Source organism: Ixodes scapularis, unplaced genomic scaffold, assembly GCF_016920785.2.
Source record: "Ixodes scapularis isolate PalLabHiFi unplaced genomic scaffold, ASM1692078v2 PGA_scaffold3__209_contigs__length_174095766, whole genome shotgun sequence".
Taxonomy (NCBI): Eukaryota; Metazoa; Arthropoda; class Arachnida; order Ixodida; family Ixodidae; genus Ixodes; species Ixodes scapularis.
Window position 1 is genome coordinate 142,469,002 of NW_024609868.1, and position 15,528 is coordinate 142,484,529.

The 15,528-nt window shown below is 55.0% G+C and overlaps 1 protein-coding gene across 3 annotated transcripts in view; it reads right to left on the minus strand.

Moving 5' to 3' along the window:
• LOC8042092 (homeobox protein extradenticle) overlaps positions 1–15,528 on the minus strand; it is a 409,053-nt gene that overhangs the window by 45,064 nt on the left and 348,461 nt on the right. The window contains exons 7-9 of one of the 3 annotated variants that reach the window (XR_005718029.3): positions 13,207–13,370; positions 9,996–10,081; positions 3,221–8,976 (exon numbers count right to left, since the gene is read on the minus strand). Coding sequence is in view for 1 of the 3 variants with exons in the window: in XM_040222299.2 (XP_040078233.1) it covers positions 13,207–13,370 (164 nt within the window). In the remaining 2 variants the exon portion in view is untranslated. Of the gene's footprint in view, positions 1–3,220; positions 8,977–9,995; positions 10,082–13,206; positions 13,371–15,528 lie in introns of those variants that run through there. The other 2 variants (XR_005718027.3, XM_040222299.2) reach the window with 2 other exon arrangements.

Here is a 15,528-nt window from a genome sequence, read left to right on the forward strand (position 1 = left end):
CTGACTGCTCGCTCTGGGGGGCATATCTGGGCAAGTACATCTCGTACAGTGCCTATTTGTTCGCTGTATCCGTTTACCCATCACCTCCTTTGTTGGTGACTCGTTAATGCCAAGGACTACTTCTTACTATGTGCTCTAGGGTGTTATTTGTTGGGACTCAAGACATTCCTTCGCCTCCACCATCTCACTGGGACTAGAAACAATAATAATTATGATTCTCCTCAGTCGGTGATAAGGACTACTTCGGTCGCATATTTAGTTAGGCTAAAAACCCGGACAGGCTGGCGCTCTTTCCAGCCGGAAACCTTCCACACACCTCGCTCGAATGTGAAGCCAAAGCGGCAGTCTCTGCCATAAACAGATAAAAGAAGAAAAAAAAATTAAGTTAACGTATATATATATGTGTGTGTGTATATATATATATATAAATTTAAGAGAAACATTATAAAATCGTGTGTCTCCACAAAAAAAAAAAAAAAAAGAAAAAAAAAGAAAGAAATAGTTAACCAAACTTAAGGGGTCATCAGCGTCCTTCGAGCCTAAGCACTAGGCGTTCGGAAGTGGTGTAGCGTGCGAGAGAGTCACGTGAGCCCCTCGGCCTTGCGCCCGGGGCCAGCGGATGAGCGTCCCCGACGTGGGCGCCGGGGCGTATAACTCACCTTGTTCCCGCTCATCTCGGTTATCGGGGCCGACAGCCCGCGTCGCTGCAGCCCCGAGGCAGTGCGCCCGCCGGAGAGCGAGGGAGGCGCCGCCTCCTCCTCCGCTCCGGGGGCCCCCGAAATCATTTCAACTCCCGACGGTATCAGAAATTCATAACACCCCGGCATTGAGATGCAGCACAGCACCTATTTCCGATGCCTCCTTCCCCCCCGTTATGATTCATTCGAGTCCCGGCCTCGCATCGATTGGCGACTCCGGCCACTTACACGACGCCCGGGAAGAGGACGTCGGGCTCCGGAGTTAACAAGCTGTAAACAAAGGCCGGCAAAAACAGTCCCGCTCGGACCAGCGGCCGCGACCTGCATCGCAATGGCGGGCAGAGAGCGCCGCGGCCCGCGAGGCGCAGACAGCGACGGGCGCAGCTTTCCCCCGTCAACTCTGAGAAACACGAGGCGAGAAGAGAGACCCTTCATTCGATTCGGACCACGACAGCGGCATTATTCGAGGGCCGCTCGTTTCACTTGTTTCCTAAGCACCTCGTCGAGTAATAACGGAGTGGCCCTTACGCTCTAAGGAAAGTCTGCGAGTCAACTGTCCCGCAGTACACAAAGGTAGCCAATCGCGGCGGACGACGGAAGGCTCCCAGCGAGTGACCAAGTCTTAACTGAGTGTTGAGCGCGCGTCGCTCTAAACGGAACCGAATGATCCAGGTACAGTCTTTCTCTATGCAGCCCCGGAAGGTCATCGCTTCCTCGAGGAAGGCCAAAGGGCTGTTTATGCTCCGTCGTAACGTCGACGAGCGCACGCGCCCGACCGCGTTGGCTGACGCTCGTTGCGAACGGGGGTCCATACTCCGTCGTTGTGCGCAACGCGACGTAGCGCAGCGTAGCCTAGCGCGCCTCGGCGTCGACGGGATCAAGCTTGCTCGAAAATCGCGTCGTCGACGAGCATGCACAGACCGACGACGGTGACTATCCCAGAAGCCCTCGCGCCCCATTCGGGAATCTGGATGTCGAGGCCAGTTGGTGTGACGCTCATTTCTGCGATTTGAACGTGCCGTTCTAACCGACCCCGTGTTGGTGCGCATATTTAACATTCGTGCGCTCGACTCGCGAGTGTGTGCGTGGACGTGGACTGCTCCGAGGATGCGCTACCCTCGAAGCTCGTTAGGCCTATACGTCTAACGAGGCGGTGGGGTGACGGCAAAAGCGGGACGCTGCATGACGCGCCAAAGGTAGAGTTAATTAATATTAAGCAGGACATAATGCGCGTGCTTTATTAGATCATGTGCTAGTCGCACGCACCGGCAGCCGTTCCCGATCGAAACAGCGCCGTCGAATGTACGGGAGCGGCGGGCCCAGTGAAACATCCGAGCTACTTAGCCGGCCAGAAAGTTTCAACTGGCGTGTCTCAGTTTGTAAGCGATAGTAGCTAGCGGTACGCGATGAAAATGGCACTGAATCCTGTATTGTTTAGGGGCGCCGCAGAGTGCACTCCAATTTCGAACGCGCACCTCGGGTAATTTAGGCATCGTCCGCTCTCTTCGGAGTCAGTTTCTCTAGTCAACGTGAACATCTACTAGCACACTGGCAATCTGTCAGAAAGAGGTCGCTCTGCAATATCGAGTGCATAGATTTCATGGAAGCATCTGGGCGGAATCAAAGTCGCTAGGCTCGACCCGACGAACCTACCGAGCGGCTATAGCTTCGACAAACGCGATATTTTGATTTTTTTTTCTTCAAATTTTTCCGTCGACATTTGCGCGATATTTTGGAGAAAATAAATGGTTTGCACTCGTTATCCATAGTCATTTGCTCGATTTCAAACTGCTAACCACTGTCTCAAATCGCCGTTTTGATGCTTGACTACACAACATGGACAAAGCACACCGACCGCAGAGCTTTCTCCGACCGACCGATTGCACGATTGGTGTACCGACCAGGAAGCGGAAATACGGTGTAGAGACGATGCGGTTGCCACTGAAACGCGCATACGCAAAGTGGTGCAACACGGTCGTTCGAGTGTTTCTCGGCACAAGGCGTGACGTACGGTATAGCGCAGTGACCAACGAACGTCGGTCTGCGCCTGCGGACGTTGCGTGAGTATAAACAGCCCTTAAGCTAGCTCGCTTACACCAACACACCGTGGGAAGGTTGAAACGAACGGGGCCAAACGTTTGGAGCGCCTGCCTAAACCCGAGTTGTGCGTCGAGCTCGCATTGATATGGCACGACCAAACCCCGACACGACCTGTTTTCGGCCGCCAGTTTTGTCCAGAGTAGCGACATCTATAATTTGCTGGATGGACTCGCTAGGAGCAGCGCCTTCCGATTGCGTAAAGGCAAGCCTCCAAGCCTAAGTGCTCGAGCCGACTTCGCGCGCCACTCCGCTCTCGTATGCTAGTGCATGCTTTCTTTCGCACGACATAAAAAAAAAAAAAAGAAGAAGTGGGGGCAACGGATTAGTTTAGCACTCTTTTGTTCCCACTCAAGTAGGCCAATCGCACAGCCCTGAAGGCATGCGAGCGCAGAGAGAAAAAGAAGGCGAGTAAAGAGGCCGAGTAAAAGCGTCTGCAAAAACACGGGAAACCTTTTATTCGTGTCGAGTCCCCGAAACGCCATCGCTCACATATGTACACGCGTTTTCGGGGAACCGTGGGGGGGCAGGCAGGTATACACAGCGTCGGGCTCCCACGACGCCCGAAAGAACGCCCAGAGGGACCCCAGCCGCCGCCGGGGCCTCGGGCAGCCCAGACGTCGCACGCTGAAGGACACAGGTCGGGCCAGTCAGGACCTGGGGGGCCTCGACCACGAGTCGGAACCAAATCGCAAAACCCATTTTCGTACTATGCACTAGTAACGCTACTCTCTTAGGGGCAAATGTTTTCTCGAGTGAAAGGGCAGGCCTCAATAAGCGGGCGAACTTTTGATCGCCACGTCCTTTTTGTTGATGATCCAAAAACGACGGTGGAAGGATGTCCGAGACTGCATGAAAATCACGCGGCGCGGTGGATCTAGACTTCCACGTCTGGAAGGGTAATTGTGTTTTTCGCTTGCCCTCTTACAACGATGTTATAACTGTTTGAGGTAAAGCTAACTGCCTAAAATTGGCCGATTCGTGATCGGAAGAGCGATGCTAATCTTATATCGGGAATATTACGACTACGCCTGCACCCAAAAATTCTACTTTCAGATGTGAGCCTTCGAAGCGTGATAAGAGCTTTTTGCCCTCCAGGCAAGCGGTGCAGAGACGAAGGCCCCACGCAGCGAGGCCCTCCCGAGGCGGCGGTGGCGGCGGCTTGGGTTCCTGGGCGTCGTCCCGGGCCGCGGCCCATCCATCCCGCAGGCCGCGGAAACTCGTATTGCGTGAATAAAAGACACCCTGTCATGCGAGCGCCGCCCGACACCCGCGCGCCGGGGCGGACACGCGGGCGCGGCGCGACGCTGCGCCCGTACCGGAGTTCGAACCGCAGAACTTGGCCCTCGGGGAGGCAGACGCCGGCCCGCTCGGAGCCAAACGAGGGATCATTCTACCCGAATACAGTCGCCGAGAACTGACAGTCCGGTTGAGGCACGAGCAGCATATACTGCCAGGGGATCGCAACCTCAACGCGCCACCTGTCCTCGGCAACGATTTCGGTTGGCGAATTTGAGTGGTTGTCTCGGAGCGCCGTCGTACGCGGAGTTGCACCAGCCTATTGGCCCAGCACATTGTGTGCAGCACCATCCGAGCCAGAGGAGCCGGAGCGAAGCTCTTGAGAATGCCCCGTGTGCACGATCACTCGTGGAACGAAAGCACTTTCGAGGACTCCGACGCCGTGCTCAGACGTCGTTTCGGCGGCTGTCCGATCAAACATTTCGCTCATTTGGTTCCTAGCGAGCCGACCCTAGCGTCGTTGGAGACATCCGGCTTCCAGCGATCCATGGGTGGCAGAGTCGGCCTTCAAATCGCCGCGGTAGCGCCCCATAAATCCAAAATTGGCGTAGGCGGCCTTCCGCACCCAGTGCGCAACCGGGCCACAAACGCTCGGCCTCAATCCCTTCAGAGAGGACAGCGACACAAAAGCAAGACACAGTTTTTACAAAAGGAAAATCTGAATGACGTCACTCGGCCCGAACGAAACAAGTCGCCGACTGGACGAGGCCGGGAGCAGCCACCGACAGAGCAGCTGCTCCTTGCACCGCCCAGCCCGTGCACACCTTTCGAGATCCTCCGGAAGAGGGCCCAGTAGTGTCTGCGGATTCGAATCTCCGGGAAAATCATAGCAGTAAGGGAACCAACGAGTAAGCCACCCGGCGCCAAGCGGGTGGGCTACGTCAATGTGCATGGCGATTCGATAGAAATGGGTGAGATTCCTCTTCCTTTCGGCAGCGCGGCTGTGCCGAACGGAGCCCAAACGATCACATCCCCGCATCAATCCCGTCCGTCCTCTGGCCCACGCGGCGCGCCAACACTTCACTCGTCTTTATTGCGGCGCCACTCAATGCTACACCATCGAACCCGATGGCGGTCCCAGAGCCGGATAGAGATTCTGGACCACACAAAAACTAAAAAAAAAAAAAAAACAATAATAAAAACGCATATTTTCTGGGCGGTGGTAGTGCGAGACAGTTTCACGCCAGATTCGAATTTTCACATCCACGACCGTTTTTATTAAGAAAAAGGTTAAAATGTTTTTAACCTTTTCTGTTTGACTCAGGTGAGCTAGCCTAGGGTTGACTTTCCTCAAAGATCCTTCAGGTCATGGCCAGTGAGTATCCTTTTAAGAGTTGTTTCAAACCGCCCTAGCCCTTATGAACAGTGAGAGCTGCTGCAAACAACCCTAACAATATTCCATAAAAAAAAAAAAAAGGGTTGGTTGTTAGACTGCACTACTGCCGCCACAGATGAGGCCTGCCATCGCAGGCGCACACATCGCCTACATAGGCGGAGGAATATGCGTCGAAGGTTGTCTGCCCGTACGTACGCGAGGAGGGCACGTCTGTCGCGGGTTCGGTCACTGACGTCTCCCAGGTTTCGTGCGGGCAACTCGAAAACAGAAACGTCCGAACGTCGTCGTATCCGGCTCAGGCGGCGCCTGGTCGGCCCAGTTCTCTCCGCGACTGAGGCGCTGGCTGCAGGAGCGGAAACACGGGCAGGCACTCGGGGCCCGAGAGACTCGAAGGCCGACGGAGGCTTCGCTATGCAGATGAGGGGGCCCCGAGCAATTGCCTCGAGATTGGGCTCCGAGGCCCCCGCTCCCTTTCACCTTCGCACTTGGGCACCGCGCTCTCGGCCGGCTACCTGATTGGAAACGGCTCGGTTCCTCGTGACGCGAGGGTGTCTCTTTGTGTCGGGAGCGCGACACCCAAATTAAACTTTTTCGTTTCTCCTTGAGACCGGACGGACGCAGTCGACGCTGTAACTTGGTCGGACCGATCGAACAGGGTCAAACGCGCACCGACACGGTGTTCCTCGTGTTTCTGTGCGCGTTCTAATGTCGCTGAACCGATCACGTACAGAGGAGTCCCGGTGACTGGCGCTTTTGACGCCGTCTCATCGTTCCCGTCGGCTCGTATTACGTGGGCTGCGTCCGTGTTCAAGCTGAGTATATACTTGCGCGCTCGTCTTTTTTAAGAAGTCCGAGTAGCTCTAAAACTACGTGTCGTGGTTTTGAGGCGATCAGAAATTTCGATTGGTTGGAACGATATCGATACCCTGTCACTTCCACATGACAACGGTGAAAGCTTGAAAAATATCGTTGCTTTAATTCTAGTCTCGCGCAGTTTGACTGGATCCTGGGAAAGCAGTGGCATTGGCTTCCAACAAACATATACTAACACAGACTAACAAAACCTCGCGAGGCGATTAGGTGATCGGTCTTTGTTGCCGCGGCAATCAACGTTTTGGTCCTTCGAGAACTCCGAAGATTCGAAAGGTTGTACCGGCAGCACCAAGATCGCAGCGGTGTCATCGTATACTGAAAGCGGTCCTTACCAATATGAGCGTCTTTGGCACGATATACGCGATCGACTAATCAATCTGTTTGATCTCCGCGTATCTCTCTTACACTAATATTGTTCTTGATGCGTATTTCACGAGGAAACATTTGTCCGCGAAGCACCGACACCATCTATGGTGTAAAGAAGCGCGCTTGTCTCGTAGGTGTGCTGTGGATAACGAAATGTCTTTATGAAGCAACTCGTCACTGCGAAGTTGGATCTGCTCAGCGAGGAGATCATTGTATGAACCAGAATGGCGACCGGGACCTCGGCGCTACTTTTTCAGGATCCAGTAACTTTAACGCGGTTTGGTCCCCATCGTCGTTGCGCAACCAGAGCAGCTCAAAACGACGAAGAAAACCGCCGTTAGAGGCGGTGACGAAACAAATCGAGTTTCGTAACCAAACCGCGAGTACAGAACGAGGTTCATGACGTCAAACACGTCACCGTTTTTACTCCCGAGAACCAAAGAAATGCGGAATTCTTGCGCGTCACTACACGAGCCTCATTGTGACGGGCGACGGGGAACGAATAGCGTGGACTACGCCCGTCCGGAGTCGCTTACGGGTTCGAGCGATAAATATTCGCATTACGCGAAACTGTGTAAAGGGATACGCGAAAAAACCTAGCGCCGCATGGACGCCAAAGAGCTTCGCTAACCTATTTTTGCGATTGCTGCCACCTAGGGGCGTTTTGCTCGAGATATCTGATGTGAAATTTCGCCAACGGCCTCGCTCCGGTGTTTTCAAAGCTGACTTTGAATCCTACGGGAGAGAAAACCAGAAAGGATCCTCTCCGAGGGAAGCGTGGGAGCGGCGCCGCCGAGAGCGCGGCCCGCTGCAGCCCGGTGCGCGGAGCTCCGGGGTTCGACGCCTGGTGTCGCCGGAGCCCCGGGCGAGACTCCGCGGGAACAGCGAGCTCTGCGCGGCACGTTCTGCGCATGCGCTCCGAACCCGAGTCCCGCGAGGGGCCGCAAGGAAGTGGGCGTGGCGCCGGTCGCCGATTGGCCCAGTCGGCGCGGGGCCGACGCCGCCTTGACCAATCCTCGCGCGACTTGGCGGTGCCTGGCCAAAGGGCCCCAAGTGCGTTCGGGCCAGCAAGAAAAGCTGCCTTTTTCTGTCTTTTGCTGGCCCGAGAAGGCGCGCCCAAGAGAAAGAAAGTTGAGCGGAGAACTCGCTTCTCCGGAATTAATCAGAAAGTTGCGAGTGAGATAATGAGCGTTATCATAATCAGCGCTGCCGTCTTCCGCGCACGTTCCCAGCGTCCTTCGCACAAAGGACAGCGCCTAACAATGCGACCCGGAGGCGCCCGAGTTCCCTTCGGGGGTGGACGGGGAGAGTTGTTCTGGGACAACGGCCCAACGTTTGTCGGCAACGAGCTCACCTGCCCAAGGTGACCCTGCTCTCGGTTAGCCATCTGGTAAAGGCTTTGTGCGGGCGTGGAGGACGCATACCGTGGCTGGGTGCAAGTAAAATGGGATGGTTTCATACACCATCGCTCGTGACAGGACATCCATAAAAAACGCCCACGAGGCGCAGTTCTTACTCGTCGACTGTTAGCCTAGCACCCGGGCGAGACAGAAACCGAGCAGTCCGATCACGCGCACGTTCTTTCGGAGCAGTAACCGCACGCGAAAAGACTCGCGAAAGAAAAGGGACACCCTCTGGCCCGTAGCCACGCCGTCGCGGAGAGAACCGACCATCGTGAACCCCTAACCACCTATCACATGAGGAACAAAGTCTCGATCCCGCTGGCGGCCGGTCCCGCTTACAGTACGCACCCGCAATTCCGTCCAGCAAATTGCGCGTCGAATAAACCAAAATAAAACTGTGTCCCCGGCAAAACGCACGTGTTCCGGCCGACGGGAGTCCAGATTCCCTTCGGGGAACGCACAGCGTACAAAGAGGCAGGCGCCGAGGAGCAGACGTCGTCCCAGAGTGAGCACAGGGACAGAAAGGGATCTTCCCCGCAGTGCAGGGGCGCCTCGCGGCAGAGTCTATGTTACAGAGCGGAGCGCCGCCCCTGCTGCGCACGGGGCCGGCGGCCCCGGGTGGCGTCGTGGGCGTCTCCGCGTGTGGACGGTGCTCCAAGCTGGCCGCCGTGTGTACCGTCTTTTCACGCGTCCAGCCCTTGATGGCGCTTAGTCCGTTCGTCTTGGGTGGATGGCGGTGAAGAAGAACTCGAAAGTCGCAGAAGCGGGACCCGGTCGGCCCAGAGTCGCAGCTGCCACGCGCGCGTCACCTGTTGGCGGCGGCCGCACTCTCTTTTCCCTGCCTAGCTTACAAACAGCCGGCACCGAGGTCGGCAGGCGACGACGACGCGACACTGGCGCTGCCCTGCGGAGGAACAAAACACACCGTTGCCAGACGCCCCCAAGGCTTCGCTAAGTAAGGCCCCACAGAACGACGCGCTAGATGGAGGTCCAAAACAGCTTCGCTCTTGCTTCCCTCATTTACGAATGGAAGCTACATAGAGGGCGAAAGGTACAGCGAGGATCCGCAGAAACGCATAGCTAAAGCACGACACATTGGCAACAATAAAAACGAGAAAGCCCTCTAAAGAACGCAAACGAGACTGGAGAAGAAACTAAGATATGCCTAGAATTGAGCATCGTCGCCAGATTGACTGTAGCAACTGGAAGCAGGCATTACTGGAACGGCAAGTGTCCTCCGAGTACACTTAGCTAAGACCGCCAGGACAGGGACAAGATTCGCACAAAAATCCCCCCGAACACCGAATTGACCGATTCCGCCAGAGTCTAGTCTTACAAAGAGACAGCCTTCCAGTGTCCTCCCTCCCGCGCCATTGGAACGTAAACAAATTAAAGGAAATCCGCCCGGTTGCAAAAGGAACAAAAACCAAAAATCACGATGCGTTCGTGGATAGGAAAAACTCCTCACTTGCAGTGGGCAGCTTCTTAAGCAGGTGAACCCCGTAGGATCCATACGTGACCAGTGCTTCATAGCGAATGACCAAACACTGACAGTGCTTGCAATCCACGAATGGAAATACTGCGCTGTGCCGTCCTCGGCAACAAAAAAGATTCTGAAACTTGGCCCCATAGAACCGGCGGTAGTCGAGGACAGAGGCGACCTGGGGGTCGACGCAGGCGAACGTGCGAGACCAAGAACGAAACTGTACTACCCTCTCTCCCTCTTCAGACGCTGCCTACACGGCGTTCTCATAATTTGCGGGGAGCATAACCTTTTGGGATTTTGGCTGCTGGTCCGTCTAGAAACCCTCGAAGTTCCCAACTGTGCGGGACCCCTTCGTGCTCGACAGAGGCGAGAGGAAGGCGGCGGCGGCGGTCAATTCGGGTCGGGGGCAGGCAACGGAGAGAGTGAAAACGGCTTACAAAGAGCAGGGCGAGGTTCCTCCCGCGAGCCATCATCAACGATCGCCGCCGCCGCTTCCTCAGGCCCACGTCTCCAAATTGCAGAGCTAGCGATGGGGACAGACAAGCGGGGAGCCAACGGTTAGTGTCGCCAGACGGTAACAGCGCCGACGACAAGAAAACGACCCGACGACCACCCCGGTCCCACGCGCGCCCTTCTGGCCCGTGCGGGTGACGCGAGCTCGACCGGCGCACCAAGCGTCCCCAACGCGGGCCTCGACGTCCCCCCGGCCTCCCACGAGAGGGCCATCGAGGAAGGCGCCCCCAAAAAGCGGCCAAAACGACGCCGGGCCTGTTTGTGCCTTTGTTTGGGCTGCAGACTCGCACCACGGGCTCGTTATCCGAGAGTCTCGGCACGAAGACGGTCCCCCGTTCGGGGTCTTAGGAGGGCCCCGAAGAGAGGCGCGGGCAAAGTCGGGCGCCGCGAGGGCCGGCGTCCCGAGAGCCGCCTGGCGACCGGCCAAAGCTTGTTAGCTGCGGCTTGCCCCAAAGCGGGGCTCGCGCCGCGTTAATGGAAGCCCGAGAAGCCCGCCACGGCGCCGGATTAACGGCGGTCGGAGTCGCTCCTCGCGCTGGTAATCCCGCTCCGTGTTGCTGCTCCCCGATTTACTTGTTTGCGCGGGCAGAGCGCATCCCGCCGCGCCGCTAAGCCGCTTTGGACTCCCGGCTTCGCCCCGGCGGCGCTAAGCCAGGCCCGCTCTTTTTCGGGGGAGGGCGCTTAAAAGGCAGTCACGTTGCGGCGGCGTCCCACGCTCACGCAACCGCTCCCATTGTCGCAGAAACATACGAAAAAACGAAACAAAAAAACGCTGCCAAACATTTAAAAAAAGAAAAGCTTTGTTAACGGCGTTTCGGCAACGGCAAAACCGGAAGCGATGGAGGCAATTACGCGTCTAATCGAACGCCAATCACGGCACTGAACAAAGCCGAGGTTGAAACAGCCTCAGGCTCGTTAGGTTTTTGCACGAAAATGGCTACTCAGCGTGTCATCGGGTCGAGGTAGCATGGACGAGAAATAGGTGACGGAGGCACGTAGTGGAAGCTACGTAGTGACGGAGCGTAGTGGAAGCTGCACGCTCTTTGGTAATACGCCGATCTTTGGACACGTAATCAGGCTTCCGCCCATATAGAGCTTCGCCAAAGTCGCCTTTTCCGCGGCGCAATGTTTGTCTCCTGCGCTGTGGAGCCCCCTCTGATCATCCGCTATCCGGTAGATCAGACGCTATGCGTGCATCGACAGCTCAGTGACTCAGCCTTTTTCACCCGGGTGATAAGCGAAGCAAAGGCCGTGCTCAGAAAGCGAGGTAAGATGACGAAAAGATGGGCGGTTCATTTGTCCAACGAACGCGTAGCTCCCACAACCGAAAACAAAAAAAAAAATATATATATATATAAAAAAAAACACCGTTTTGCGATGTTACACTTATGACAAAACGAGACAGAAATATCACGGAAGCGCGAACACAGATTTCGACACAAATCCCCGCCATCATAACGTGCCCAAACGCAGTTCTAGAGTATAGCACTCCAAAGACAGTCGAAACACGCGTCACGCCGAGTCCAAGGGCTTTACGATAGTCGAGCCCTTCTGCATTTCTGTACCAGTACCGAAACCCCGTTCACACGTCGATTCGTCCCCCTAATCGGAAATCGCGCCGGATTGCAGTCGCACTTCGGCATCTACGCCGCTCGCTCATAATCCACGAAGGTCATCGCGTCACACGAACAGGCAGAAAGGAAACTGGGTCCCACTGCCTCAATGCTGTCGCGCGGCCACCGTGGAAAAGTGAGTGGGTGCTAACGGTCCTCGGAAGGCTAAATCGCGACACAGATTAATACATCACTCGCCTTTTCTACACTGCCAGCGGGGAATTAGAGGTAAGACGCAGGCGAGCTGGTGACGAATCATAGTAGCAAAACCCAGAGACAAGGAGCTAAAAGGACAGAACCGGTGTTGTTCTCTTTTGAGACGGTGTTGTTCTGTCCTTTTAGGTCCTTGTCTCTGCTTTTTTCTATTATGAGCGGAACCACGCGGCTTTGCTTAAAAGAAATGACGGGAACAGGGCGCCTGTTTCTTCGTGCAGCTGCGCTGAAGCATCGGTCACAGAAATTGAAACCGTACATATCACTCGCTAGGAGGTCAAGTGTAAGGCATTGCAATTTGATTCCAGCAGGTTGCGCGGTGAGAAAACGAGGGAGAGGAAGAGATGAGAGCGTGTAGTCGGAGCTTCGATTGGAACAAAGGGTAGCTGTCTTTGTCCACTGTCTCCCCACCAATTAGAGCAAACAGAGTCTTCTGCAGCTTTGCACGAAACCGCGTTCCTGTTTAGTAAGAGCGCCGCTGTTCCACTCTGCGTTAGAGGAACTGGAACGGGTTATGTTATTGAGAAAACAAAAAAAGAAACCGCGTTCCTTTTTTTTTCTTTTCTCTATATATTTGCGTTCCTAAATGAGTTTAGTAGACATTTATACTTTTTTATTATTATTGACTCTATCCACATCCGACTTGGAGGGATGGGGAAATGTCCGAGGGGTAGTCGAAAACAAAGAACTGGGACAAACCTGATCGGGGCGACACGACACCTAGTTCGATGAGGATATTCTCACTCACTTTATCTTATGTAGTGTACGGATTATCCGGCGCAATATTGAACTACGCGACCGGTCAGTTAATGTAAGGACACATTCCAATCTTAGAACTGTAACGGAAACACTTTCCCAGAATCAGGAGGAACGAGCTTTCGTTCCTGTTTTAGAGGAACCAGTATTACACGTCTGCTTTTAGCGGGGAGTCGTTCGAACACTCGGCGGTGCACGGAGACCGAGGCAGCTGGCCTTTGCACCTACCCTTTCAATCAGCGCCCTGACATCTTCCTGCTCTCACTCTCGAAGCGTATAACTCTCACCGAGAAGTATTCGCTGCATAAGCCAGGACCAGTGAATCGGCTTCCTGGCCCCCTTAATGAACGGGGCTCCGAGCGGCCGCTTCGAGAGAACGGCAGTCTCGCTTACACAGAGTTGTGCGCGGGACACAGTCGGTGACCGGTTACGAGTTTGGTGGACCCCTTTGCACTGTAGCAGAGCGAACGCTGGAGATGAGGCTCTCCTAGAGCTGGGAGGAGCCTCAACTCTGAACCTCGACGCCGGAGGGCAGAGGAAGAAGAGCACCCACCTGAGATTGCACGTTGGCGCCCATGGCGTTCTGGTAGGAGTCGCCGCCGTTCATGCTCATGTTGTACATGGAGTCCTGGGGCCCTCCCGGCGGGGGCGGACTGATCATCTGACCCTGCTGACCCTGCGTCGTGGGCACCATGCTGTACGCCGATGCCCCCGCCGCTGCAACACAGAGGGGACGCATCGGTCAGCCGGGACACAAAGACAAAGACAAAAGTTGAGGATGCCTTCAGCCAGCTACACCAGGGGCCGACTTGCACCGTGTCTGATCCGCAAAACTACGCGCATCTTTTTTTTCTTTTTTTATTTTTCTCAGCTTTTTTATTATTAGTATAGCGTCCTGCAAGCGTCATAGTGTTCTAAATATATCCCGTCCAATTACTCGGTTTTCCCTCATATAATTTGCAGGATCCTAGGTTTCAGGGAAAGCAACGACCACTCAGGGAGAATTGATGAGGTGGTCCTATTCACACAACGGTTTGTGAAAGCCCAACTAAACCGAAGAAAGTTCATTGGGCTCTCACCCAATGGTTACTTTAATGCAACATTAAAAACAATAAGAGAGAAACGTATATGAGAAAGGAACCGACGCCCCCGCGGAACCTATTTCTAAATTTTAAGGTAAGAGAAATACCGCGGCCTCTCCAAAAACTCCCCATCGACTCCCAGCACCTTTCGAGGGTCTCAAACGAGACACCCCTACTAATATCGGCAGCGATGTCTTTTGACGGTTAGCATTATCTCTCCCAAATCCCTTCGGTGCTATGATCTTGAAGTACCGCTTTCACCGCTCGACCTGGAGCGTCGCGGCCAACGCCCCCATCCATCCCACTCGTCGTGCTTCCAAACACCATTCCAAAATTAGCAAAAAAAAAAAAAAAAAAAAAAAAGACTCGAAAATTTTTTGCAACCTTCTGTGGCCGAAGCATAAAATGGGCGTCTTTCTCACTTACTCTATGATACACGACGGGGTCGCCATGTATAGCGAACGCGACCGAGAGATCTAACAAAAACAAGACGAAAAAAACAAAAAAAAGAAATCGGTAGATTGTTATTGAAAGCAAACGCGTTACCCTTGTAACGGCGCTAAGCCCGATTCACGTGGTGCGACTTTACTCGCGATTTCGCAAGTGCGGCGGTGAGCACCGCAGCTTCCACCGCGCCTTCTTTGACAAGCGACATGGCAACTGCGAAATCGCAAGTAAAATCGCACCACGTGAATCGGGCTTTCCTCGCACCCCCTCGCGCGCACGGGTGAAACACGACGGTAGACTGCTCGCGACTCGCGTTGGCGGCCGGGGCGCCGAGCCACGGTATACCTTTAGTGGCTCGGGATTAGAGCCGCCGGAACCAGAGGGGCGCCACACAAAGGAGCCGGCGCCGTGGGGAGTCGCCCGGCACTGCGCACGCGAGAAGCGAGCCGCAGCGCTTCGAAGGCAGCGCAAGCAAGAGCCGTACTTTGAATGAGAAAAGGCGCTGGAAAAGCGCCCGGGAAGCGGAGCATTGATTCGGCCGCCGGGGAGGCTTTCCTGGCTAATGGAGCACCCTCGGAGGCTCCCGGAGCAGCCTGGCGGGGGGACAGTCCCCGCGGCAGCGAGTCCCGTTTCGGTCTCGACGCTGATTTGATTCCCGACGCCTCCCCGAGTCTCTGAGCGGAAACGGCCGCCAAGACGCCCCGGATTAGGCACGCTCGTGTCACAGACGCGCTCTACACCGTTCGCTCCACCTCGCTGCGCTGTTCGGATTAGAAGTCAGGCACGACCGAGCTAGGCACGCTCTGCGCTCGAACACGGCGCCGGGTTCGACGGCGAATGACGGGAAAGAGGCTGCAGAAGTCGTCTTGCACTCGAACAGAACAAGAGTAAGACCCTTTCGAGAACGCTGTTTTCGCATGCGTGACAATAGTGTTCAGACGCGCACGATGAAATTGCCGCCCAGGTCACTTTAGGAATGTCGCCTTGCGACGAAGGGTTCGTGGTTCGGAGATACGTTGTTATACATCCCCCAAACGTGGTAGATTTTCACACCTAATTCTGAGTTTTTTTCGACATTGTGTTCAATCTCATCTGGTAAGAACCATCCATTGCCAAATGCCCACACACACACGCACGAAACAGGGCTACCTATGACTGATCGCGTGGAAAGCAGTCTCCTGCCCGTCTTCGCCCCTTTTTTTAAGTCCACGACAGCCGTGCTCTACTTCGGGGGCTCCGCGAAGACACACGACAACATCTTGTCGCTATTTTATGGGAGCAGGGAGTAAAACACGAAACTAAAAAGATAAAAAAAAGAACCCTCGGTGGCTTTTCGGTTGCAGCAG